The following is a 27,828-nucleotide window of genomic DNA, read 5'->3' as shown; positions in this document are numbered from 1 at the left end:
TTATAGCTTATACACTATCATAAATATTTAATCTTTTATAAATAAAATAATACTTTAATATGTCTCATAAAATAAGGGTAGACAAATAAGACTTTTGCTCTAGTGATGTTACTACTATGGGTCCCTTGAGGGGTTGACTTTACTAGAGTCTCCCTTATAAGTTTTTTCCCCTGATCCTATTTAAACCATAGCAATTAATTGATGCGTACGCTTGGCGACTTGCAAGCCAAAGTAATTAATCCACAAATTAAAATGTCTTCAAGCGCTCAGAAAAAGGTTCAGAAGAAAAGGCCCGTGATCATATACCTGGTGCCTCCGACGGTGATTCATGCCGAAGCCAGCGAGTTCATGGCGCTGGTCCAGCGACTCACGGGGAAGTCTGCTTCCGGTGGCTCCACGTCCGAGGCCGGGGTTGATCATGCGAGCAGGCCGAGGTGTCTAGAGTTTCCGGTGAGAGTTAAGGCTCGACTAGCGCTGCGTCGTCAACAGGACGGGTCAGGGTCTCGCTCGTTCTTCAGCCCTCGTGATCAAGACGCCCCTATGTTGGCTTCTGATGAGAGCAACTGGTTGTTTGATATTGGAGATCAGAATCATGAGGTTGGGCCTCATCACTTTATAGACATCTTTCAGTGATTTTGGTTAGTTTTGTGCGTCAAGTCAAGTCATTAGTTTGTAGGCTAGAAATTGGTGTAATAGTGAAGGGTTGTTGTCTTTTGATGCATCAACTATATACCTGGTGGACAAAACTTCAAAACAGTCCTATTTGCAAATTTAATCCCAAAATCCAACATGTTTCACATTTATTTGCAAAAAACGACCTGGTTTCAGTCCTGAGGCTGAAACCAGGTTGGTTTTTGCAAAATAAAGTTTACAAACTTCACGGGAATTGAAGTCTCGTGAAGTTTTTTACATAACAAAATTCACGGGACTTCAACTCCCGTGAAGTTTTGTTATGAAAAAATAACTTCACGAGACTTTAACTCCCGTGAAGTTTGGAAACTTTTTCTGAAACTAGATCGGTTTTTGCAAATAAAGAAGAAATATGTCGGTTTTTTGGGAGTAAGTTTGCAAATAGGGCGGTTCTGAAGTTTTGTGCTATCTGGTTGATACTATATATCTCCTGTATAGTCGATCTTCCTGGTCGGTGGAAGAGAGGGTGGATTGGTGATGAATCAATGGATTAAAATTAAATGACTGTAATTAGTAAAGTTTGTTAATTTGTGTGGTGCAGATAATGGCAAGAAAGTTGTACACGGTATATTATATTGATTAATTGCTGATAATTAATTAATTGCATGTCAAGCAAGGATGGAGGTGGAGTGGGGGCAAGGGAGGGCACGTGCCCCCACTTATGTTACTAAAAGATTAGAAAGATCTCGAAATTATAAAGATGGTCCATCATAGCAGTTTAATAGGTACCCACGCAGAAGGCCCAAATTGACCCAACCACATCTCAAGGGCGCCAAATTAACCAAAATCCACGTATGAAAAGTTATAAAACGTAATTATTTCTCATGGACCTTCCTTTTAACTCCAAACATGATGGGCCGGTGGCTCTATGAAGCAAAAAAGAGTGTTTTAGATATTAGTCCCCTACGTATTTTATATTATAAAATTAGACACATCAGATCATTGAAATTTCTATAAGATCCCCCAATTTATATGCTATCTTAAACATTGTCCCTCAAATAACGAAATTGCTATTAAGCGGCCTAATTTTTAAGTTAATTTAAAATTAGATCCTCAAGTCAAGTGTGAAAAGTAGCAATTGCTAGGAAATTTGTCCCTCATTACATTTAAGTTGCTGGTTTCATAGGTTATTTCAAGTTAACATTTCTTATTATAATTTTTAAAAAATTAATAATTGATGGACCTAATAACAATTTTGATGATTAGAGGGACTAATTCAAAATAACCTAAGATTTGAGGGATATAATAGCAAATGCAGTGATTTGAGGGACTAATATCATAGTACGAAAGATTTAAGGGACTATTACAGGAGAACCAAAAAATAAAACCTAAAATTCTTCGCCATTAATATGCATAGTGAAAATGTGCCCCCATAGTAAAAAAAAATATTGATCCGCCCTCGATGTCAAGTTAGTGGTTATAGTGGCCAGCATAGATTTGTCCTAACTTACGTTAATCTCAGCTCTTAGAACAACTTTAAAATTTTGATATAGTGACAGAGAGTTATAACTTTATACTCTAATATGTTTCCACATGTTGAGAGTTCTCTTTATGAGCCGAAACCATGATTCACGCAACACCGTAATTAATCTTTTACCTTTGACGAATATAAAGATTTTCTCGAATAATCAAAACTCGTGAGTGACCGCCTCAGCCGTGCCTTATCCTAGAGGCATTCGTTAACTTGGCGTAAGAAGATGTTGCCTTCTAGTTCTAGGTCAACCTACCCAAATAAAACTCCTTGAACTAGCTTTACGATATGTAAGGGCCCGTTTGGTTTAAGTATCTTGCATTGGGTTTTGGGCAGAAAGCCTGTCAAAAGGATACTTTTGGCAGGCTTTCTGTCCAAAACGCCTCTTTAAGATGCGTTTTGGACAGAAAGCCTGCTAAAAGTACCATTTTGATAGGCTTTCTGCCCAAGACCCAATGCAAAATACTTAAACCAAACGGGCCCTAAGAAGTTCCACATAAAATATATCTGATAATTAAGGCAGAACAGGCAGAGATTTTAATTCCGGCTTACGTACGTAACTTGATGTTTCTAATATTTAATAGGTTAATGCTACCAAATTGTAATAATTTTATAAAACCTCGTGCTCCATGCTTGCTCCCTGAGTGTTGTTGGAACTCGGGGAGGCGGATGACAGGATTTGAACCCGTGACGTTTTGTACCGAGCAGCCCTACGTGCTGTTTAGAAATGAAGAGTGTAAACATAAGTTTAAATAATTTAATGTTACAACCGCTTTCGAAACGGGCATTTGGTCTAGTGGTATGATTCTCGCTTAGGGTGCGAGAGGTCCCGAGTTCAATTCTCGGAATGCCCCTAATTTTTAGCTATTCTCTTTTTCGTCCTAAAATTTCAAAATAAAAGTAAAAATAAAAATAAAAAAGTCTCCTCTTCGTTTATCCTCACTCCGCTGTGTGCCGTGTAAAATCGCCAGTTCCTCAACCTCCACTCTACCTTTTAACCACGACAATCGCTGTTTGCTGCATCATAGCTACATTTGATTAGGTCAGGGAGTACACAGAGAAGCTAAAGTTGGTCCTTTACACGCTGCTTGCTTTGTCGCTTCATGGTACGAAACTGCTGAAATTCATAATCGTGTCGCTCCTCTCTGCCTTCCTACTGTCCTTGTATTGCTGCTGCCATACCTTCTCCACGTGCAAGGCAAGCGAGATCTGAAAAATTTAAGTAATTAAATTTCTTAAAAGAATCTAGGGAAAAATGTGTCTAGACCCTAAAAATGAAAAGTTCATATGAGGAGGTACCTTGTATTATGCCTCATGTGGATAAGCCCCAAAAAAGTGACATTAATGTGGCAAGGCCCCTCCACGATATCAGTTAGAAATAACACAACAACAATTAGAACTAACATTAACTCAGCTAGAACTAACAAAGACAACAGAACCAACGCTTACACTAGAGCTCGTGTTAAATGGATATAGAACTAACACGATATCAGTTAGAACTGACATCACAACAGCTAGAACTAAAATTAACTCAGCTAGAACTAACATAGGCAACAGAACCAACGCTTACACTAGAACTTGCGTTAAATAGAGGTAAAACTAACACGGTGGAAGAGAGGGGGAAGATGAAGAGGGTACTTGGGTAGGGAGGGGGCGCAATAACCTAGTTCAGTCCCATCAAAGAGGTAAGTTCGTAACTTCTACTGGGCTTTTTTTGAAAACCAATACTTTGGGGTCTTGTCACAAATATTGTGTGTATTTGAGGCTTATCCATATGGAGCAGAATACAAGGGGCCTCGTCACATGAACTTTCCGCTTTTAAGGCTTGGACATATTTTCCCCAAGAATCTAACTTATATATTCCATATTATTAGCATACCACTTTGAATGCTTATGTACCACATATTATTTGCTTTAAATCTTTTCTAGTGGGCAAGAAGCGATTTACAAACTTTCTAGGGATGCAACTCAAATTGAAAATTAGCTAGCCTTCTTATAATTCCTTCATCATTTTACAAAATTTGCATCCCAACCTTTGTATCATATTCCTTTTAAATGTACGAGTTCGGAAAAATCTTTACGTGGTCAATATTATCCTTGACTATTTTTAATATTTCATTTAAATTTTAATCTATTATAATCATAATTATATCTTATCCTAATCCCATGTGAACAACTTGCAGGTCAATAATTTAAAGATTGATATGCTATAATATATGAAGTATTAAAAAAAACTGAAAAAGTTTAAAATTTGCACAAAACTACCCTTAAAAGTTTAAAATTACACAAAACGTCCAGACGTTTCAAAACTTAAAATAACAAACATGAAACCCTCAATATTTTAAAAACACGCTCAAAAGTTTAAATAATAAAAAAAGACTCTGAATTTTTGAAATTTAAAAACTTATGAACAACAAAGACGAATTCAAGGAATTACCATCAGGCACTAAAAAATTAAAATTTATAAAAAATAACCAAATATATATTCTAATCAATATTAAAAAAAATTATTTTTATAGAACTATAAATAAACAAATAAATGAAGGAAATTTTCTGTTATTTTCCTCCTCGCCTTGTGTGAGGTTTAAACCTTCACCCCATCCAGAAAAGCAAAAGCAGCACGACTCCTCATCGTCTCCTCTCCTTCATCCAAACCCAATAAAAAATAAGCCCTTGAAACCAACAAAACAAGAAATAGAGAAGTAACCCCTCAAGCAATCGCTGCTCCAAAATCCCTTTTCTTGTTTCCTCTCCTTGCGTCAATTTGAGCTCACCTCAACTCTCCCCTTAAAAATGGCCATTCGAACCCCCCTCTCTCACCCTAACCCCAAATCTCTCCTCTCCCCAAAACCCAAATCCCCCATAAAAATCCCATCTTTCCTAGTTCTCCCGAGCGCTAGGGTTCCGATGAGGAGGACGGCGATGGTGGTGTCGGCGGCGACGACGGAGGAGATGCCGAAGAAGAAGAGGTACCCAGGGGAGTCCAAAGGGTTTGTGGAGGAGATGAGGTTCGTTGCAATGAAGCTGCACACTAAAGATCAGGCTAAGGAAGGAGAGAAGGAGTCGAACTCTGCTCCGATCGCGAAGTGGGAGCCGACGATCGAAGGGTATCTGAGGTTTCTGGTGGATAGTAAGGTTGTTTATGATAAGCTTGAGAGTATTGTTGATAAGGCCAGCTGCCCTTGGTGTAAGTTCCTTATCACAAGTTTACGAATTTAAAACTTGCATTTGTTGGGTGGATTTTGAGTTTGGGGAGCGGAGAACAGTTTGTGGGATGTTTGGGTAGTTGAATAAACTAGTAATAAATTTATGTTTTGTTATACAATTTAAGCACAATGGAATAAACTTAACAGAGGCCATGTGCAGAGGCCACTAGTATAGTTAACGGGATAAGGAGGGTTAGAGATAAGCAGAAGAGGGCTTGATTGAATGCAATTAGGAAGGGTGTGGCAATAGTTGGAATTAATGGAGCATATATGATTCATGTAGCTGATCCCAAAATGTTATATTTTGGATATGGGCTTTTGTTGTTGTTGTTGTTGCTGTGAAGAAAGGAGAGAGGACTGGATGTAGGAGGTTATAGCCCTTAACATATTTCAAAGGAAGAATATGATTCATTTAGTTGATCCAAAAATCTGGAATAAAAGCTTTGTTGTTGCTGTAGCTGAAGGAATGCCATGAACGGTTTGTTATCTCATCACGAGTTAAGTCAAAAAATGATAAATTTGCTACTGGGAATTGTTAGTATTTTAACTTTTTATTAAGACTTAATAGTATAAACATAACAGTGACCTTGAACTGAATGGTATTCTCTCTTCTTGCACATATTAACCCTTTGTTTATGCAATCTGTGTCTTCTGAGTTTCGTAAACATATATTTAGCTCTTAATGTTGAACTATGTAGCTTGCTTTATACTGCTGATGTTATGGTATGATTTTTGCTGTACATGAAAATGTAGTCGATTGAGAATAGACCTAGCCTTCCAAAATTCTTTCTTTTTTCAAGCTGTATCCTTAAAATCATAGATGTTTAGTTCTCATTTCTTCTTTCTCTTAAAGTAAACAGAATGTTGTATCATTTAAGTGAAAAAAACAATCAAACAACATTGCCTTATCCTTGTCTAGTTTAAAACATTATTAATGACATTTTTCTGACCTTTTCCATCCAACCAAACATGCTCCTATCACACTGGTAGAAGGTCCAGAAAATCTTTTATCATGTTTCATAGATAGTGTATTTCCTAGGAATTCATGAACCATCTTCTGGAGGCCTGATATTTCTTCTCTAGTAATATTTTCCCAAACTTTCTTTCTAATGAGATAATGATGATCTCGAAGTCCTTGCCACTACGTCAAAACTCCAAATTGGTGATGAGGGTTATAATTTATTTTCTAACATGCCCCTGTATGTTGAGCGCTTTTTTATATAGGTTGAATCTGGACTCACACAACCAAAACATTGTTCAAATCTGCTTTAAGTTTATGGGCAGTAGGATTTGAACCTGGATTGCTCTGGTACCATCTTAAAGTCCTTGCCACTACGTCAAAACTCCGAAATTGTGGTGGGGGTTGAGGGTTATAATTTTTATATTCTAACAAAATAATATACCTTTTGGCTTTTGCTACTCCAAAATGGAGTTTCTTGTTATCTTTAATTGATGGAGAATGGCATGTTTAACACAAATTACTTTCTTCTGCAATTTATAGAAGTGAGTATTTTAGTTGTCATGTCACACCAATAATAAAAGTGTTGATTAAATTTTTTTTGATGGATTAGAAGTGTTGATTATGAAGGAAATTTTTTAGAAGTATCAGGAACCTGTGATAATATTCTCTTATCTTCGGATAAAGCACAATATATAATATATTGAAATACTTTATATGAGATGCTATTGCTAGAAAGTTTAAAATGATGTGCTATATATTGTCTTTTTTCCTCCGTCTTATACTGAAGCGACTTTCAGTTGGCTCTTTGGAGGTATCAGATATTCAAGGCAATAATACCTTACCAATGGACAACCATATGCCGAATTCTTATGTAAATTTTTTTTTCTCTCTCTTTAAACTAGGTCGTGCCAGTGAGAGTTACCATCAGTAAAAGGGTGGTGTTTGTTGTTATTGGTGCTTGAAGTTAGATTTTTCCTTGCCCTACTGGTTGAGGTTGCCTTAACATTACATTTTAGACTGAAAGGCCATTTGAATTCCGGTAATTTTCATTGGACAAACCAAAGATCTAAATAAGATGATATCAGAGGTTAAACTGACTTTATGGGATAGTTTTAGAAACTAATGTTATGTTCTCTTATATGCTGTCACTTGGTTGAGCAGTAGGTGATGGTGTTAATTTTTTGGAATTTTTCCTAGAAACCACCTTTAAAATAAGATCATTCTACACAAAACCCCTTTGATTTCAATTTATAATATATAAACTACCTTTAAAGGGTTTTTTGTTGCAATCAACCATTTGGCCCACTTTTTAGCCAAGTATTTTTGGTAGTTGACTCCACCTAATCTCCATTAAGGATCATCTCTCAAATATACTTGGTATTTGACAACTAATTATTATAGCAAAACTAAAAATAATAATAAACTGAAAAGCCGGTCTGGGTGGTTGATTGCAATAAAAATCCGTTCAAATGTGGTTTATGTATAAATTGAAAATCAAATGTGATTTCTGTAGAATGACCATATTTTAAATTCAGTTTCAAGGAAAAACTAATTTTTTCTTCATGGTTGCAATATTATGAAGTAAAAAGAGCAGAACTCATATGTGGATAATAAATTTATAATTATCGAATGGATGTGGTGCAGGTGCATCAAATCTAGTTATCTCATAATCACTAGGTTAACCCAAGTGCCTTAATTCAATTTTCACCTCCGAACAGTTTCCTACTTTGCTTTACTGTCAAATACTGAATATATATCCTTTCTAGTGTTGACTTCGGTAGGTAGTTCTTGTGACATGTAGCAGCTTAAAATTACGCTATCAATAAATCTGCTTCATTATCTCCTAAAGGTGATCCACAAACATAGTACAGAAACTAGAGCGCCATATTTATATCGACATGTCTGTTTATTTATATAATTTTAAACATTTCTTATGAAGATAGTTGGACATGCTTAGTGGATATCACTTATAGCTACACAGAAATGGAAGACCTCACACAATTTTGTTTTTCCTCATTCCTCCCTCCCTCCTCGTGTATCCCTATCTCTGTAAATATTAGTTTATTTATTATAAAAAAAACTCTGTATCAGACCTATTCTCAAATAAATAAATAGCTAAGCTTTAGTTGGAGCTTGACATGCGTTTCATTCGACTCCTGGGAGTCATGACTATGCCTCAGAATGTGTTTTAACTAAAACTTTAAATGGAAGTACATGAACTGTTAGTGCACTGACTACGCCTAAAGTTTAGTGTAAAGTTGCTAGTTTTTACTGACAGAATTCACATGAAGACTTTCCCTGCTAAGCACTCCTTGAGTAATAAGAGGAGAAATATTGTTTGCATAATTTGTAATTAAGAAAGAGACTCCTTATGAAACTTTATGAAATGATGTCTTGATTGCAGATGCTGAATTCAGGAATACGGGTTTGGAAAGATCTGAAAAATTGGCAAAGGACTTGGAGTGGTTCAAGGCACAAGGACATGCCATTCCTGAACCATCATCTCCTGGGGTCTCCTATGCTCATCATTTGGAAGAGCTATCCGAAAAGGATCCTCAAGCATTCATCTGTCACTTCTACAACGTATATTTTGCACATTCAGCTGGGGGCCGAATGATTGGTAAAAAGGTATCTTTTGCTTCAATAATACCCTCCACCAGGATAATGAGAACTCCAATTCTAGTAGATGATGGGATAAAAATAGGTTCTTTTAATGTTACTCACTTAAATCTTTAATATTTTGAAATTAGTCCCTTCACACCATCAAAATTGCTATTAGGTCCCCCAATTCTTATAAGTTGTTTCAAATTAATCCCTCCAATCAAGAGCAGCAGGGGATCTAATAGCAATGTTCAATGATTTGAAGGACTAATTTGAAAATATTAAAAACTTAAGGGACTAATATTGGAAAAAGCCCATAACAATAACAATGGCATGTGAGGAAGGATACTTCTTTCTTCCGTTGATACATGACTACCTTCACAGCATTATTTCTTAGTCCCTAACCATTTCCTCTTCTCATTTCAAATTGAATCAAAGAAACTTTGCTCCAAAAGTATATAGCATAACTTGCCAAAGTTGTGAACAAATCGAGGTTTCTATTCTGTGATAAGTAACTGAGGATTGTCTCCCTGATGAATGTTTAAACTTGGTACTAGTAAACTAATGGCTACAAGTGTTCTAGCTAATGATTTCTTGTGTATTTTTGCCTTGCAACTCCTTGTTGTCAAGGTGGCGGAGAAAATTCTTGACAAGAAGGAGCTTGAGTTCTACAAGTGGGATGGGGAACTTTCTCAGCTGTTGCAGAATGTCAGAGAGAAGCTCAACCAAGTAGCTAATGTGAGTCTCTGTCTTGACTCTTAATGATTAAGCAACACTTTCCTTTTGCGTAGTGCTTGTGTTTTAATAGCAATTTGAGTATTCTTCACTTTCTGAAAACTGGGATATCTTTTCTTTATGATATTTCTCAGAGCTGGTCGAGAGAGGAGAAGAATCATTGCTTGGAGGAGACAGAGAAATCTTTCAAGTATTCTGGGGAAATCCTCCGTTTAATCTTGTCATGATTGACAAAATGTGTATGTGATACAGGAACCTTGTCAACTGTAAATTCATACTGCAGTATCCTGCAGTTAAGAAAACTCTAGTCTGTATTCTCTTTTCCTTCGCCGAAATTAGCCTCAAATCGAAACAAAAACTTTTGTTGCTGGTTTTGTAACATGACTACTATGAAGGAAAAGAAATGACTACTGTTCCTTGTTTATGGTATGATAATTGGTGGTTCATGTTGACACTAGAGCAATTAAGTTCTTGCACTAGCATGCACAGTGTGTCGACCAATCCGAATGACTTTGGATGTGATTTCTGCTATGCTGTGGAGCTACGGTCCTACTAAATTATACATCTCGGGTTACTTGTTTTGATTGGGATCGAGTGTCCTATACATCTGCTGTAGATTTCTGTTTTCATTGGTGACATACTAAATTTGATAAGAAAAATTGTTAACGAAGCTGCATATCTATTTCCTCTAGCAGATTTACGTCCTTTTTTTGCTACGGGCTTCGTTCAAGTACTTGTGGATTAAGCACGTTACTTACAGGTTTTTCTAAGAGAGTTACTTTTGTTAGAAAGCGTCAGCGCCTGTAGCTCAGTGGATAGAGCGTCTGTTTCCTAAGCAGAAAGTCGTAGGTTCGACCCCTACCTGGCGCGTTATATGAAAATTTTAGGCTTTTGTTTATGTTTATAAGTTGAACCTACCAAACTCAATTATAAACCGGAACTTTATTTCTGGCCAAATAGCACTTACACACCCTATTGTTTCGACAACTTTTCACTTCTATACCCCCACTTATATTTAATAGCGAGCAAATACCTTGAAGTTTTTAAACTGCACTTGTATATCCTTACCTTTTTTTAGCAGCACTTATATACTCTAAAATTTTTTAAACTTGCATTTAAATACACCCAAGTATGCATAACGCGAGGTATTTATGTGCAACTTCTAAAAAGTTTAGCTTACTTATGTGTCAAATTTAAATTCTTTAGGGTATTTAAGTGCTAGTTGTAAAAATATTAGCGTATTTAATTGCTGCTAAAAAAATACGGGTATATAAGTACATGTTTAAAAATTTTTAGGGTATCTTTTTGCTACTAAATACAAGTTGGGGTATTTAAGTGTAAAGTAGTTGAAACAATATAATAAGTGCTCTTTACGGAACTTGTTATCGTACCTATCCCGTGCTGTTACAAGCCAAACACGTATCAACCGCAGTCCTTTTCCAGCGACAACCCCTCTTGCCTCTTGTCCGAACAACGAGAGGCGATCGTTTGGAACAAGCGTCCTTATTCTGACGCTGACACGTGTGCATCAATGATCGGTTGATGACACCACGTCGCTCGCGGTTCGCAGTCCTTCTTCTTGTTCCCGAGATCGATCCTCAGCTATCCCCAAAGCTCTCTCTTTTTTCTCGGCGAGCGATGAGAGGGATCGTCTTCTCTGCGTCGTCTCTGTACCGAGCGATCTCGCTCAGAACCCTAGCTCATGGATCGCCGGCGGTTCAGAGGATTAGCGTTTGCTTCTACTGCGATCAGCCGCAGCGATCAACGCGGCGGCGTCCAGGTGGATCCCAACCCTATCTCGCATTTCAATTAGGGCTTTGAAATTTGACGAATTCAATTGTAATGCGAATTGTGATATCTTATCGTGATTGCAATGGCATGTGTTTATGGTGATGGGGAAATTTTGTGATAAATTGTGTCTTATAATCATAAGATTGAATAATGTTACTGAAAGAAATAAAGTACGATAAACCTTAATCTAATGGCGCGGCAAGCATCAGTGGTTACAATGCGATTCGTGATGTTTCTTAATAGGCAGGATCATCAACTAGTCAGGTATCTTTGTGTTAACGTGCGGAGAAAAAACTGTTGGCGCCTATGGTTAAATCTGGAATAATACAGATATATAAAAGCAAAAAATGAACAAAAAATTGAAATGCAGTAATTTAAAATTTTCAACTCAGCTGGTGTGCATTTATAAAACGCTGTGCTTAAAGCATTATTTGGCCTACTCCGGTGCAATGATCCCAATGCCAAATTGCTTTCAGGAACAGCAGTCCAGTACTCTGGTGTGCACCGACCCAGTACTATCAAGATCTCATCGATCTATAAGGCAAATCTCATCGATCTATCAAGCAAAAGATCTCCTCGATCTATCAAGCAAAAGATCTTTTCGATCTATCATGCAAAATTCCTATAAGCACCAGCTATTTATAATCTATATCTGTATTTATTGATTGTTGTTTTTAGAATAAAATTTCATTAAGGATTTTAGGTCTATTTATAGTGTTTGGGAAAATACTATGTACTAATAAAATAATATATTTTACTATGCATGTGGGGTCCACGTTCTAATTTTTTCTTCGGTAGGCCCTACGCCTTTTGAAAAAATTTGTCACCTGCATTTTAACCGCCCATGTGAGGTTTCATTTTTCAAATGATGTTAGGCTAAGGTCATGGTCATGAGGCCTACATAAATTTATTTTAAAAAATTATATCCAACAACCCCCCATAAGTTTTTTAAACCAGAGTCGTTAAATGGTGTCGTTTCAATCGTTGTGCATAAGGTAGATGTCGCAAGGACTTGAATCCCCTTTAGACCAACTGAATAAAAGACAATCGTTGTGCATAAGGTAGATGTCGCAAGGACTTGAATCCCCTTTAGACCAACTGAATAAAAGATAGATGCATGGTGTCGCAGAGATAGATGTCGCAAGGACTTGAATCCCCTTTAGACCAACTGAATAAAAGATAGATGCATGGTGTCGCAGAGATTTGAACCAGCATATATCTAAAAATCCAACGATCACATAAGATCAAACTTATCTATGGTAGTTTTCACTTTGAACCACACTTGCCTTTGCATTTGTCTTGCCTTTGCACATTTATGACTCTGTGCATGTCCTGATTTTTGCTAGAGCTCTAGGTATCTTTTCACAAGACACCATAGGGGACGACCAAATCTCCACCCATGCATAGGTAAGTTCTTTAGGCATGTTTCCTATCTAACATCTTGCATCCGAAATGTTTTGAACTCATCTAGGCTTAATAGCTATCCTCTCTCAGATTCCATCGATGACTGTGCAATCATAGTCTGCTTCTTCGACTTCCACGAGATAGCAGCTCCACCAATGGTGAAGACAAAACCTCCAGTAGATCTGCACTCATATGGTTCTGAGCACCAGCTCGTATCTGAATAGCCTTCGATTACACCCGGATATCTAGTGTAGAATAGGCCCAGACCTGTACTTCCTTTCAAGTATCTCATCAATAACTGGACAGCATCCTAATGAAGCTTTTCAGGATTAATTGTGAACCTACTAAGCATTCCTACAGCGAATGTTATATCTGGCCTTGTGCAGCTCATCACGTACATTAGACTCCCAATGATCTTTGAGTACCTTAGCTGCTCTACTGGTCTTTCAGTGTTTGATCGAAGGTTCTTGTTGTAATCATATGGCACTGACAGTTCTGACATGTCGTAGTAGCCATACTTTCTTAGCATGCTCTCGACATAATGAGATTGGGACAATCCAATACCCTCTTCAGAGTATATGATTTTGATTTCGAGAATCACGTCCGCGGTTCCAATGTCCTTCATGCTGAACTGTGCTGAAAGAAATTTCTTGGTAGATATTACAATCTCCAAATCACTCCTTATGATAAGCATATCATCCACATAGAGGCAGATGATCACCATCTTTCTTTCAATGACCTTGATATATAGGCATTTGTCAGATTCACTGACTTGATACCCATTGTTGCGAATAACGCCATCGAACTTCTCATGCCAGAGTTTTGGTGCCTGCTTAAGTCCATATAATGACTTAACAAGTTTACAAATCTTACCAGCTGGAGCATCAAGTCCTTCTGGTTTCTCCATGTAGATCTTTTCTGTGAAATCTCCATTGAGAAAGACAGTCTTCACATCCATCTGATGTATGACAAACCTTTTAATCGCCGCCCATGCGATAAGCACTCTAATGGTAGTGATCCTGTAAACTGGTGCATAAATATCAAAGAAGTCTATTCTTTCTGAGAGAATCATTTCGTCACCAGTCTTGCTTTGTACTTTTCAATAGTACCATCAGGACGAAGCTTCTTCTTGAAGATCCACTTGCAACTGATAGGCCTTGCACCTTCAGGTACATCCATCAGCTCCCAAGTATGATTTTGGATCAATGAATTCATCTCATCATCTATAGCTTCTTTCCACAGAAGAACGTCTGTTGACTGCATTGCTTCTTAAAAAGTCTGTGGATCTCCTTCCATATTATAGGTGATGAAGTCATCTCCAAAATCTTTCTGTCTTCTGACGCGCTTGGAATATGGTTCGATAACTCCTTCATCATTGACTGGCTCCTCTTGTGCATTTGATGTATTAGCATTCTCTGCTACATCTTTGAGCAATAAGCATTTATGTTTGATAAACTTATCCTCAAAGAATTTTGCATCCCGAGCTTCAATAATGGAGTTGGTTCCAAGGTCCAGGAACCTACACGCATTGCTATCTCCAGCAAAACCAAGAAACACACATCTGTTTATCTTTGCTCCAAGCTTATCCCTTCTGATATCTGGAATTCGAACATATGCGAGACACCCCCACACTTTGAGACTATCCAAAGAATCTGGATATCCCAATCATAACTGATGAGGAGTATTATCAATTTTAAAATAGGATACTCTGTTCAGAATCCAGTTTATCATTAGCAAAGCCTCTCCCCAATAGCAGGTAAGTAGACCAAATGTGATTAGCATCGAATTCACCATTTCGATCAATGTACGATTCTTTCTTTCTGTAATCCCACTAGATTGCGGAGAATACGGAGCAGTAGTTTCAGCAATGATTCCATGCTCCTTGAAGTATGCTTCCGATTCCTTAGATCGGTACTCTCCTCCTCTGTCGCTCCTGAGTCTTTTCACCTGAAGTCCAAGCTGCTTCTCCACTCGAGTCCGAAATTCGACAAACTTGCTGAATGCTTCATCTTTAGATTTCAGCAGATAAACGTGACAGAAGCGAGAATGATTGTCAATGAAGGTGATGAAGTACTTCTTGCTGTCACGAGTGATGAAGCACTTGAAGTCACAAGTATTTGAATGAATCAAATCCAACAGGTTGGTGCTCCTCGTGATACTTGAAAATGGCTTCCTCGTCAGCTTTGCTTGCGCGCAAACTTCACACTTCTCAGGTTTGTTACCCCCATATTTTGAAAGTAATCCTAACTTCTCCATGCTGGATAATTTTCTATAATTTACATGTCTCAACCTATTGTGCCATAACACATAGGAGTAAGCAGAAGAGGATACTTCATTTATGACGGGGTTAGGTGCACTCGTACTGATTTTATACATGTCATCAGTACGATATACATTGCTAAAATACATTTCTTGAAGGATAATACAGACTTTCCTCCTTAAAAATCCAGCCTCATACCTGCATCACACAGAATGCTTCCAGAGACTAAGTTTTTGGCAATTAAGGGAACATGTTTCACATCCTTTAATGTGAGAGTCTTTCTTGAAGAAAGAGTCAGCACTACAGTACCAGTTCCAAGAACAGGAACCACGGAACGATCAGCCATTGATACGTTCTCTTTGGTAGCAACATAAGAAAAGAACATATCTTTATTGGAGCATACATGACAAGTAGCACCCGTATCTAACCATCAACTAGAGATGTTGCTTGGAGTTGTTATCTGGAAGAGCATGGCCACACAATCATCAACTTGATTGATATTGTGTGTTGTTTTCTTCTTTGGTGCTCTACAGTCTTTGGCAAAATATTCTTGCTTCCCACAGTTGAAGCATTTGTCGTTCTTCTTGAACTCCTTCTTCTGAACGTTAAAAGACTTCTTCTTCTTGAAAGATGAATTATTACCCTTTTCAGAGTTAGCAGCCACTATGTTAGCAGACGCCTTCTGCTTAGCAATGAGCTCAGTCTTCGTGCGAGTTCTAGTCTCGTCCTCGATCCGAATGAACCTTTTCAAGTCAGACAGAGTCACCAGTCTTTTCCTTCTTCGAATATCAGTGAAGAATAACATCCAAGATGGAGGAAACTTGTTGACAATTGCACCAGAGATGAAGGTTTGACAAAGACTAATCTTTTCATCCTTCAGCTTCATAACATTGTTGACAATTGCACCAGAGATGAAGGTTTGACAAAGACTAATCTTTTCATCCTTCAGCTTCATAACAAGCTTTTCAAGCTCTTTGACTTGAGGTAAAACCTCAGTATCATCTTCGAACTTTAAGTCCAGAAATTTGTCAATGAGATGAGATTTGGACAGCTTCTCCTCATCCTTGTACTGATCCTCCAGAGTATTCCAGATTTTCTTTGCAGAGGGCTTGTTGGTGTAAGCATCTGCTAGATAATCGATCAGGCAGTTAAGGAGATAACTCCTGCAAAAGTGATCATCTCTAGTCCAAGAGGCTTCAGCTTCAGAGTCTTCTTCAGAGTCGGGTTTTTCCTCAGAAACCACATAGTAGATTTTTCGGAGTTGTATCCCGAAGATTACTTTTCGACGTCATGCGTTGAAGTTGGAACCGTCAAAGTTCTCTAACTTAAGACAGTCCACTCCAAGAGTTCTCGCAGGATCCATGGTAGATCAAAATAATACTTTAAGATTGTTGACGCCTATGGTTAAATCTGGAATAATACAGATATATAAAAACAAAAACTAAACAGAAAATTAAAGTGCAGTAATTTAAAATTTTTAACTCAGCTATTGTGCGTTTGTAAAACGCTGTGCTTAAAGCATTATTTGACCTACTCCGATGCAAGGATTCCAATGCCAAATTGCTTCCAGGAACAGCAGTCCAGTACTCTGGTGTGCACTGACCCAGTACTGTCAAGATCTTCTCGATCTATAAGGCAAAGATCTCCTCGATCTATCAGGCAAAGATCTCCTCGATCTATCAGACAAAAGATCTCGATCTATCAGGCAAAAGATCTCCTCGATTTATCAGGCAAAATTCCTATAAGTACGAGCTATTTTACAATCTATATCTGTATATATTGATTGTTGTTTTTGGAATAAAATTTTCTTAAGGATTTGAGGTCTATTTATAGTGTTTGAGAAAATACTATGCACTAATAAAATAATATATTTTACTATGCATATGGGCCCACGTCCTAATTTTTTCTTGGGTGGGCCCCACGCCTTTTGAAAAATTTATCACCTGCATTTTAGCCGTCCATGTGAGGTTTTATTTTTCAAATGATGTTAGAGCAAGTCCAGCAAGCTCACAGTTGGGAGTCCTAGTCAGCAAGCTCTCAAGAGCTCTCAAGTACTTTGGTATAAAAAATTATAAAAATAGACCTTGGGAACATCTCCTTATTTTATGGAACTCCAACAAGCTCCTAGTTAGGAGCTCCAACAATATCAAAAAATCCCTCTTCTATTTTAATATTTTACCCATTACTTTTAATTATATTTAAACCTCTTGTATTTTATTTCTAACCGTTGGATACGGTCTTCGAGGGAGCGCACACGGTCTTCGAGGTAATCCGCGGCTTTCGAGGGAGCGCACACGGTCTTCGAGGTAACTCGCGGTTTTCGAGGGAACGCGCACGGTCTTCGAGATAACCCGTGGTCTTCGAGGGAACGCACACGGTCTTCGAGGTAGCTTGCGATCTTCGAGGGAACGCACACGGTCTTCGAGGTAGCTCGCGGTCTTCGAGGTTGGGCATGAACTTCGAGGTATCGCAAACTTTGACCGTCAACCAACTGATTCCTATAAAATTCGATGCCTTCACACCTCAACCCATCGTCTCCCAGAACAAAATGTCTAGATCATCTAGCTCTAGCGATGATGAAATGATGAAGACGTTCTTTCTTATGGGAGCTGCTGTCGTCGAGGAAGAAGAACAAGGGAAAGGTTCAACTTAAGTTCAACACAAAAGACGTACCGTGCTCCATCGATACCGACTGGAAGATCACAATCGGTTGTTCCAAGATTATTTTGCTGACACACCAACATATCCTCTTCATTATTTTCGTCGAAGATTCAGAATGTCGCATTCGTTATTCCTTCGAATCCACGACGCTGTCGTCGAACATGACAAGTACTTCGTCCAAAAGAGGAATGGTGCTGGACAGTTAGGACTATCTAGCCTTCAAAAGATTACTGCAGCTATGCGGATGCTCGCATATGGAGCATCCGCTGACGCCGTTGACGACTACGTTCGGATCGGTAAAAGGACGTCGCTTGAGAGCGTGAAGAGGTTCGTTCGATCGATTATCAACATCTTTGGGGAGGAATACCTTCGTTCACCGACTAATGAAGACATTGCACGCCTGCTCGAGGAAGGTTCACAACGAGGTTTTCCTGGTATGCTTGGGAGCATCGACTGCATGCACTGGGTATGAAAGAACTGTCCAACCGCCTGACAAGGTATGTATACTAGGCATTTTCATGAACCTACAATTATTTTGGAGGCCGTAGCTAGCAAAGATCTTTGGATATGACATGTATTCTTTGGACTGCCGGGGTCTCACAATGACCTCAATGTGCTACATCGTTCATCGGTTTTTGCACAATTTGCGGAGGGAAGAGCTTCACCGTGCAACTATACTGTTAATGGCCACGAGTACAATATGGGATACTATCTCACCGACGGGATTTACCCAGAGTGGTCCACCTTAGTGAAGACTATTCCAGCACCGCGAGGAAACAAGCATAAATACTTTGCTCAACAACAAGAGAGCGCAAGAAAAGATGTTGAGCGAGCTTTTGGTGTGTTGCAAGCTCGATTTGCGATTGTTCGTGGACCAGGCAAGAAAAGATGTTGAGCGAGCTTTTGGTGTGTTGCAAGCTCGATTTGCGATTGTTCGTGGACCAGGATGTTTCTGACAACCTAGTGTGCTGAAAGACATCATGGCAGCTTACATCATAATGCATAACATGATCGTTGAAGATGAACGAGATTGTTAATTGGACAACAACTTCTACTTTAATGATTCGATACCAGTCGTTGAACCTTCTCATGTGCAGACGGTGCCTCTAACTGAGTTCATCCAGAACCTTCTCATGTGCAGACGGTGCCTCTAACTGAGTTCATCCAAAATCATCATCGGATCAGGAACACGTAAACACACAAATCACCCAAAATCATCATCGGATCAGGAACACGTAAACACACAAATCACTAAAGAATGATTTGATCGAGCATCTGTAGCAGCTCAAGGGATCCATCGACGAGGATTAAGTTTCTTTATGTCTAATGTAATTTCAGCAAAGAAGTTCGAGTTGTTGTACTACGTCAATTCTCTTTTCAATAAAGTAGTTGTTTTCATTAAATGCTAAAATTTTCAACTTCAAGTAGAATCATAAATCTAATACAAGATAATTAGGAAGAACTAATTAGGATGCGATGCGAGTACAATCATACATCTAATACAAGATAATATATGATAATTAGGAAGAACCCTTAGACATCCACCTCTCTAATATCTCTGCCTGACGCATTTCAAAGTATTATCGTTGAACTGGATTAAGTGTTGAGAGATCCATCTTCATGATATCGTCATCTTGTTTCTTTTGTTTTAGCTCTATTTTTTGATTTGTGGTCTCCTTCATCCACGCGAATGCCTCTCCCATGATGGACGTAGCGGATCCAGAGTTTTCCACATTTTGTTTCCTCTTGAGCTTTGCTGCTTTCCTCCCTTCAGGTCTTACTAACACATCATCCGTGTCAGTGTTCAACTCGATGGGGGTCGCTGGCATGGAATTGTTTGGTGAGGAATCAGAGTTTGTGGTTCTTCTCGGCTATGATCGAATCTTATTGTAAGTTTCCATTTGTTGGATCCACTTTTGATGATGACGCAACTCAACCCAGCAATGATCAAACACGAATGGCTTACCATAAAGGGATTGGTATAATTCTTTTACTTCTGCAGTCTACACAAGAGTTAAATTTAGAATAATCAAACATAATTAAACATATATATTCCTCTCTTCAATGCTATGTTGTTTACATAAAAACATATAAGTTAAATATTTACCTGGTCAATAATTCCCGTACCAGATCTTTGTCTTCCTTCAATCTGAGCAACGCACCCGCAGAACTTGTTGACGGACAGTTGAATCGTTGACCAACGATGCATCATTTGGGTTGGTGTGCGGCTCGTTGGATCGACAGAGTATTGGATAAAGTAGTTGTTAGTTTCTGTGCCAAACTTATCTTGTGTGCCCCGTACCTTGGATGGCGTCTTGGCTCTCGTGTCAGGGCCTAAGCAGCAGACAAAGCTTATCCTCTGTGACAGTCTAATTTCGGACCGCTGTGTAAGCTTCTCTTCTTATGTGGTCGGTGTGGTTCTTTGGGATGAAGACGTTTGTTTGTTGCTTGATTGGAGAAACTCGAGGGGTTACTCTTCTCTATGCAACTTCTGTATAAACGACGGTAATAGTCGATGATCAACGGTAAGAAGAGTGCGAAATAATAGTTTTGTGGGGATCGCTGAGATTTGTAATTCTGATAGGGAAATATAGAGTTTATTATGAGAGAGTTGTGTGAAATGATTTTTGTGTTGAAGTAAAATGAATTTATAGATGTTTTTTTACTGTTCATGCTATTTTTTTAATCCCAACAGCTAAATTTTTTAACTGCTGGATTTTTCATCAGTCTTCAACGGTACATTTTCCTCTCAAGAAACTTTGATCAACATCATCTTCAACGGTGCATTTTCCCCTATTCAACGGTGCATTTTCCCCTGTTCAACGGTAAATTCTCGCTCAGCTCAACTTCATCAACATTTTCAACTAAAAATTCACAGCCAATAAAAAAAAACCAAAAACCCCTCTTCATCTCAACTTCGACAGACCCACACCCCACCCCCTTCGTCCAAACTCAACCCCAACCTCACCCCTTCGACAGACCCAACCCCAACCCTAAATCCTCTCCATCGACGGCGGCGACCTCTTCGCCACCATCATCTCCGCTCCGAACCGAAGCCACCCAGTCTCCAACCAGACCCAAGCCACCCACCCAGTCTCCGCTCCGAACGCCAGCATCTCTCAACGGAAACGCCACGCTTCACCGAAGTTTGGAGGGGGGTTTTTTGTAAAATCTTCCCAGTTCGGAGCTCGGAAGCGCTCCACAAATTTGTGGAGCGCTTGGGAGCTCCGATCTTCTCCACCGCCACGTCGGCCCAAGGAGAGGGGCTTGGGAGTCCTTCAGAGCTTGCTGGAGGGGGGATTGGCAACATCCATTGCCACGTCGGCCTTGAGAGCGGAGTTCAGAGCTTGCTGGACTTGCTCTTAGGCTAAGGTCATGATCATGGGGCCCACATAAATTTATTTTAAAAAATTATATCCAACAAAAACAATCTTTAGTTTCAAGTTCTAGTTTGAACTAAAGAGAGTTTCTTCTGATTATTATAAAAACATGATTAATTAGGTGTATGATCTTTTTAATATTTTATTGAGATTTATATGGCTAAAGATAAAGGGGTGTATTTGATGTTGTTGCAGCAGAGGGCTTCACAGACACAGAAGATGTCTATACAATAGTGGAGAATAATAACACTGAATAAACACAGTGCAGACTCAGACACAGAAGATGTCTATACAAGAGTGGATAATAACAACACTGAATAAACACAGTACAGACAAAGAGAACAACACACAAGGATTTAACGCGGTTCGGTCAGTATGACTTACGTCCACGGACGAGAACAACAGAGAACTTCACTAATCACAAAAGAGAAGATTACAAAGGAGATTACTTTCTATCCAGATACTCACACAAAGAAAGAGACAAATTCTTTCTATCTCACTCTCTTCTCTCTCTCTCTCTCTCTCTCTCTCTTTTCTCTCTATTCTTCTCTGCGTCTGATGCTGTAAACTCTCTCCCACACCCCCATTTTATAGTTTACAAATAATAATAAAAAATAACAAAGTTGGTACGTGTTTTGTCATCATATCTGCATATTCAAAGAGTGAGATAGAATAGAGAGAGTTTACAACATCAGACGCAGAGAAGAATAGAGAGAAAAGAGAGAGAGAGAGAGTTTACAGCATCAGACGCAAAGAAGAATAGAGAGAAAAGAGAGAGATAGAAAGAATGATAGAAAGAATTTGTCTTTTTCTTTGTGTGAGTCTCTGGATAGAGAGTGATCTCCTTTGTAATCTTCTCTTTTGTGATTATTGAAGTTTTCTGTTGTTCTTGCCCGTAGACGTATGTCATACGGATCGAACCATGTTAAATTCTTGTGTGATGTTCTCTTTGTCTGCACTGTGTTTATTCAGTGTTGTTATTCTTCACTCTTATATAGACATCTTCTGTGTCTGTGAAACCCCCCTTGCTGCAACAGATGTTAATACAACAAAGGTTAGTCCATTAGTAGCTTAACAAAGAGAAAATAAAAGTAGTGAAATTCTCATGGAATTTTCTCGACTTGCTTCGATGTTACATATCCTCCCTCCTTTTGCTGGTGAGGTATTTGTTTGCACTGGTATAGTGATAGTAGTCATGCAGGGAGCAAGAGTACATAGAGTTTAATAGGCTGTTTCATCTTGTTACTCGATTAGCAGCAATCTTATTGCTTCTTAGTCTTAGTTTTATCGTGGTAGTTTCAGCAGAGCTAGTCGTCTTGATTAGCAGTGTTAGGTGGCACGCGGTGGTAGCATTGTTTGTATGGGGTAAATCAGCTTTATAAAATTTCAATGTCATTTTCTTGCATAAATCTTGTATTATTTTCTTTCATAAATCTACTTCAAAAGAACAGCTAAAAAATCATTACTTATTTGGAATACTGTTTTCTGGCTGTTGATGAGCTTAATCCGTGTCTCTTCATTTTTTTGAGTGCGTCTCTTGAAGGCCCACTTACTCTCTACAGGGGTATGGTTAAGCAAGGGAAACTTCAACATGATATCCACCAAGAAAAAGTAGCTATCGAATTGGAACGACTACTCGATAGACTGGAACAGTATGAGAACAAGATGGAGGAGTATCATGTACGTCTTAACAATCGCTGAAAAAGCAAAAGTTTCTGTCATGTTCTGTAAAATTCACTATGTGATCTTTTTCTAAAGAAGTTTGGCCTCTTTTTAATATATATTTGAAAGGAAAAGCTTGCTAATTGGGAAAGGAATAGAGAGATTGAGCATCGCAAACTTCTGCTGGAGGAAGCTCAGATTAAACAACAGGATGGTGTATGGACAAAAGAAAATGACACTCGAAGAAGTAGGTTCTTTGACAAGTGGTTTTTAAGGTAAGGTACTTTTACTGAAACTAAGGCTTGTTATGACATGAGGTAGATCTTTAGTGTCCCTCTTTATGGCTTTTCACAGATAATCTGATATCTATATCACCTTGCCATACTAACTAGTTTTCTCGATTATGTTGTCCACAAAAAGTGTTAGAAACGTGGTGGCATCACATTACATGGGTAATGTGGCAGTCAAAAATCATATTTAAGGATGATGTCTTACAAGTTTGTGTTTAAAATTTAGCTCCATAATTAAGTTATATACAATATAAATTAAAATTGTAAAACATAGGTAGATATTACCGGCTCAAAATATGCATGCAGTCACCGGCCTAAAAGATATGCACTGACATGGTGTGGTAACCCAAGGCATCATACCCAATAGCTATACACCCTTATCTGCTGCAACCCTTAACAGACAAATACTGAGGGGTGGCGATCTCTACTTGTATGTGAATTGTGAAACATGTCCAGATGAAAGAAGGGCATATATTTTAGAGTATGTATGAGGATGGAGAATTAGGAAGGAAAATTTTCTCTCTTGTTCTTTTATGAACTTTTTACTAATATGAATATAATACAACTTTCCTTTTTATATAGAAAGTATTAATCATAACATTACCCCCATTTAATAGGTTTATGAATGTATTAGTGGTTACAAAAAATTTCATAAATAAAATAATAAATTGATTTAGTGATGAATGGTACTTATATGAAATTTGAGTCTTTTTAATTAAAATTTCCAACAGATTGTGGTGTAGGAATGTGGTTAGCATAACAAATTGTTTGTGGCTCCCTTAGCAAATTTTATGATCTTCTCCCTTTGTGTGAATTTATGATTATTTTGATGTATTTATTTATGGTTTTTGAACATTCAACCGCAGTTTTAAAATATGTTTTGCAGCTAGCATCTTCAATTTTAAAAAAAAAATTCTGTCCCAGGGGAAGACGTGGAACTCCAGAACCTGGAGTCGGGAAAATGGTCTCGTATCTTAATCGAGAGAAGAAGTTAGATTCATTACTTGGTCGACGTCCAGTTGCACCTACAGCTCCAAGAGGAATATATTTGTATGGAAATGTTGGAAGTGGTACATATTTACATTGAAGAAATTCTTTGAATCATCTCATTCAAATTTCAGCCTTTTCAGTTTTTGGGTTTTCATTTTAATAGTCAACTGAAAGCATGAGGATTCGGCACAAGGTTTCCGAATTGATCTGTGGGAAGGGGTTGTTGTCTTCTAAAGACAAGCATGCCTCAAGTTTTGCCTGTAAATCGTTTGTTTGGCTATTCTTGTCTTAGGGCCCATTTGGATTCATGGTGTGTGTGTGTGTGTTTTTGTGCACGCGCATGCGTACGTATGTGTTGAAAATATGATTTCCAAAGTGTGATTAATTGGAGTAGTAATTATTTTACACCAAAATTTTTTCTAGAGTTGAGGAATCCCAAAATATCGCGATATTTTTGTGGTATTCATGGTAAGATAAACAGAGCCTGAAGATTGAATTATGCATTGTCCAGGGAAAACAATGCTTATGGACATGTTTTACTATGCCACTGAAGGTATTGTTAAACATAGAAGGAGGTTTCACTTTCACGAGGTGAGTACAGTTTATTTTGGTTTCTTTGTTACACTATAGACAAAGCAGTTTGCATCTAGATATTTATGTTAGCTAACATGTAACTTGGATTTTACCTATCTTCTTGCATATATGCACATATGACAGGTTCTAATACTTGGAACATGCTTTTGTACCCCAATTTCCGCTGCATATCAATTAACTGTGTTCATAGGAATCTAAATGGTTGCATATATTAATGATCTTCATATTAATGACATCATGCCAATGTTATTGAAAGCCGTAAGCTTCTCTGTGATCTGTGATTTGGATATTGCAGAGCTTCACAATTTGAACAATAATATTGACAGTCCCCCACTGGTATTACTTTTTCACAATGAAGCTTATCTCACTATGAATTCCTAGTAATTATCCAAGTGCAGAATTGCTGGTTATCTCATCTCAATGGAGCATATATACTCCATTCTCATACCATGAATCCTAGATGTTTTATATTTCTGAGTCTCTCTCCATCTTTCTACACTATAAATATCCCTTTCCTAGTATGATCAACTAGTACCTTTTTTACGGTTTGCTTGATAACAAAAATTTTAGACTGACTTTATCCTTTCCTATCAAAATATATCTATTGTGCACGCCATTTTTATCTTTATTTTGATCAGCATGCACTTGTGTGTATTGCTTTTTTTTCCCTTCTATTGGTAGATCTTTTGTTCTGTGAATTTGCAGTCAGCCTAAGCATCACAATTTTTTTCTACCTTCCACAAGTTTGCTTCATCTATCTTGGCAGGCAATGCTTCAGATACATGAACATATGCATGAGATTTGGAAGAATCAGGTTGAGGATAAATCTTCACACCCAAGAATAAGCAGCTGGGTTTCTAACCTCCCATTTGATACAAAAGTGAAAGAATGGTTAATTGGAGAAGAGAAATATAAAGAGGAGGTACGAAGGAAACATATCCTTCCTGCTGTAGCAGATAAGTTTCTTGTTGACAGGAAAACTGAGAAGAGTGGGGCGAGCATACTCTGTTTTGATGAGATACAGGTATCATGAAAGTACATTTAGAACATTGTTTTTTGTCTCTTCCCTAACATCTGTAAACAATGCGAAGCATAATTCTGAGATCTCAAATATTTCATTTCTAATATTCTTTTTTGCTTATCTTGCATGCTATTCTGATCTTGTAAATGACTTCCTCCATGTATATGACCTGCTAGCTTTCTTTGGCAATTTAGCCATTGTCAAGTTATGGTGAAAAGAAGAACCATAGCCATGTAAAACAATGCACCGGTACTCATCTGAGCTCCAAAATATTTAAGACTGATGGTTGAAGATAAGCTCCACATGAGTTCTATCTTATGGCTATTGTAATGTAACCAATTTTATGAGGGTGTAAAGGAGCAGGTCACGTTATATATCAACTGGGAATACACACACCCGTACGCACACTAATGTTCATACTCACAAGCCCACACAAGCATGCACACACAGGTACGGGAAATAATGGGCATGAGGTGGCAGCTCTTTTTGGTAAATGATTTACCAAGACATAATCTGGCGGTGAGACATTGATAGCTCATTTTGCTACATGAGGTACCAATCATGTCCATATATAATCAAATATAGTTACTTCTACCTATCTTTTACTGGTACTTTTTCCCTTCTGAATGTGAAGCTTATACATGGTCATGGTTATATTTGACTTAGAATTAGTGATGGTACTGGAGGTACAATCATAGAAAAGGTACTTCGCTTTCAGTGATGAACTTCTGATTGCCTTGATGTTTCTTGCAGTAAATCTCAATGATATTCAGTAAATATAGTTCTTATGCGGCAAGTTTAATTGAAATGATAACTGAAAACAAGACACAGGCTCAATTGTACCCTCAATGACAATTTCATTCTCTATTATTCAGTAAGACCTTAATTGCAATTTTTCAATTTCCATACAGACTATTGATGTATTTGCTATTGTGGCCTTATCTGGAATTGTAAGCAGATTATTAAGTACTGGGACGGTCCTCGTGGCTACCAGTAATAGAGCTCCCGAGGATTTGAATCAGGTAAAATTGTTAAATGATGTATTGAGTTTTAAGTTTATGACTGAAACTTCCCTGTTCTCTTGTAGGGTGATCAGATCGTTATTGTGTTCTATTCACTTATTTGTTAGTTGTTGTATGTAAGTTGTTAGTCAAAAACATGTCAAAAGTATTAGTATTGCTCAGGCAAATAATTGTCTTTCTATTGGGAGGTGTTTCCACTTGGTTCACTGGATACCTTCTTGGAGTTAACTGTTTGATCCTTAAACAATGTCAACATGTCACTGCTCCCTTTGGAGTTAAACTTTTTTCCTATTTTCGGGAATCTCAAGGTTATTGCATTTTCTGAACTAGTCCAACAAGCAATTTTTTACCATACAGCTAGCTTTAAAATGTTCGTGCATTTCTTTTCTTTGCAGTAGTTGCTTCTGCAGAAGCTGGCACCAATTTAGTCAAAATTGATGACTTGTCGTAACTGATCATAAGATTTTAGTTACTCCTTAGGGCCGCATAGAACAAGAAAGTGTGTATAGCTGAATCTATTTTGTTGATGAGGGTGGCGGTGGTGATGGTGAAAATGATAAATGACAATGGTAAACTAGTCATCATTATTTTCGTACAACACTATCATTTACCCTATGTAGGAATAGGAATTTGATCCCATGGATATTTACTTTGACTACTCTACTAAAGCTAAAAGCCCTATTTGCTTTGCGGCTCACTCCTAAAGGCTACATGGAAATTTTTTGGCAGTTGGCTTGGATAAGAAAGCCATAGCTCGGATCAATCAGCTCTTGAAGCTTTCCCCTGGGGACTCATTTCTTATCAAATGGATCTTCAACTTCCGTCCGTCAAGGCTCCGCAAATGGTTGATCACTCGTACAGATTTAATACTAAGAAATCTGTACACATGCTGATGAGGAACGGGCGGAGGGCTTCGATGTAGAGGCGAGATATCATCAACGGTTTGGCGGAACGATGGCATAATCCATAATAAATAGCAACTATTGTTACTATTAGAGGATGAACAGTACGCTTACTGTTCACAGAATGAAGATTATCCCAAGCAGTTGAATTGAGGCTGTTTTGTGGGTTTTTGGGGCTACTTTTTTT

The 27,828-nt window shown here is 38.1% G+C and overlaps 2 protein-coding genes and 2 non-coding genes across 5 annotated transcripts in view; all 4 read left to right on the top strand.

Annotated features, from left to right (window-relative positions):
* Positions 2,944-3,015, top strand: TRNAP-AGG. The gene has a single exon. It is a non-coding gene; the product is annotated as a tRNA-Pro (tRNA).
* Positions 4,735-10,116, top strand: LOC109819496 (heme oxygenase 1, chloroplastic-like). Its single transcript, XM_020385235.1, has 4 exons — positions 4,735-5,348; positions 8,733-8,956; positions 9,560-9,667; positions 9,799-10,116. Exons 1-4 carry the CDS (start codon positions 4,955-4,957, stop codon positions 9,889-9,891), a joined length of 819 nt encoding a protein of 272 aa, XP_020240824.1. The 5' UTR covers positions 4,735-4,954; the 3' UTR covers positions 9,892-10,116.
* TRNAR-CCU lies at positions 10,462-10,534 on the top strand. Its single transcript has one exon. It is a non-coding gene; the product is annotated as a tRNA-Arg (tRNA).
* The window catches only part of LOC109819796 (lactation elevated protein 1), a 22,610-nt gene continuing 5,913 nt past the window's right edge, over positions 11,132-27,828 (top strand). The window contains exons 1-7 of one of the 2 annotated variants that reach the window (XM_020385710.1): positions 11,132-11,444; positions 22,704-22,840; positions 22,952-23,097; positions 24,037-24,182; positions 24,614-24,693; positions 25,463-25,720; positions 26,629-26,739. In XM_020385710.1, coding sequence (XP_020241299.1) covers positions 11,207-11,444; positions 22,704-22,840; positions 22,952-23,097; positions 24,037-24,182; positions 24,614-24,693; positions 25,463-25,720; positions 26,629-26,739 — 1,116 coding nt within the window. In that variant the 5' untranslated portion in view covers positions 11,132-11,206. Of the gene's footprint in view, positions 11,445-22,689; positions 22,841-22,951; positions 23,098-24,036; positions 24,183-24,613; positions 24,694-25,462; positions 25,721-26,628; positions 26,740-27,828 lie in introns of both variants that reach the window. The other variant, XM_020385711.1, reaches the window with a different exon arrangement.

This window comes from Asparagus officinalis, chromosome 8, assembly GCF_001876935.1.
Source record: "Asparagus officinalis chromosome 8, Aspof.V1, whole genome shotgun sequence".
Taxonomy (NCBI): domain Eukaryota; kingdom Viridiplantae; phylum Streptophyta; class Magnoliopsida; order Asparagales; family Asparagaceae; genus Asparagus; species Asparagus officinalis.
This window is presented reverse-complemented; position numbering and strand designations above follow the sequence as displayed.

Coding starts and splice junctions, on each gene's coding strand:
- LOC109819496 (XM_020385235.1), top strand. CDS start 4,955: ATGGCCATTCGAACCCCCCTCTCTCACCCTAACCCCAAATCTCTCCTC. Junction 5,349..8,732: donor TAAGGCCAGCTGCCCTTGGT/GTAAGTTCCTTA, acceptor TCTTGATTGCAG/ATGCTGAATTCAGGAATACG. Junction 9,668..9,798: donor AGCTCAACCAAGTAGCTAAT/GTGAGTCTCTGT, acceptor GATATTTCTCAG/AGCTGGTCGAGAGAGGAGAA.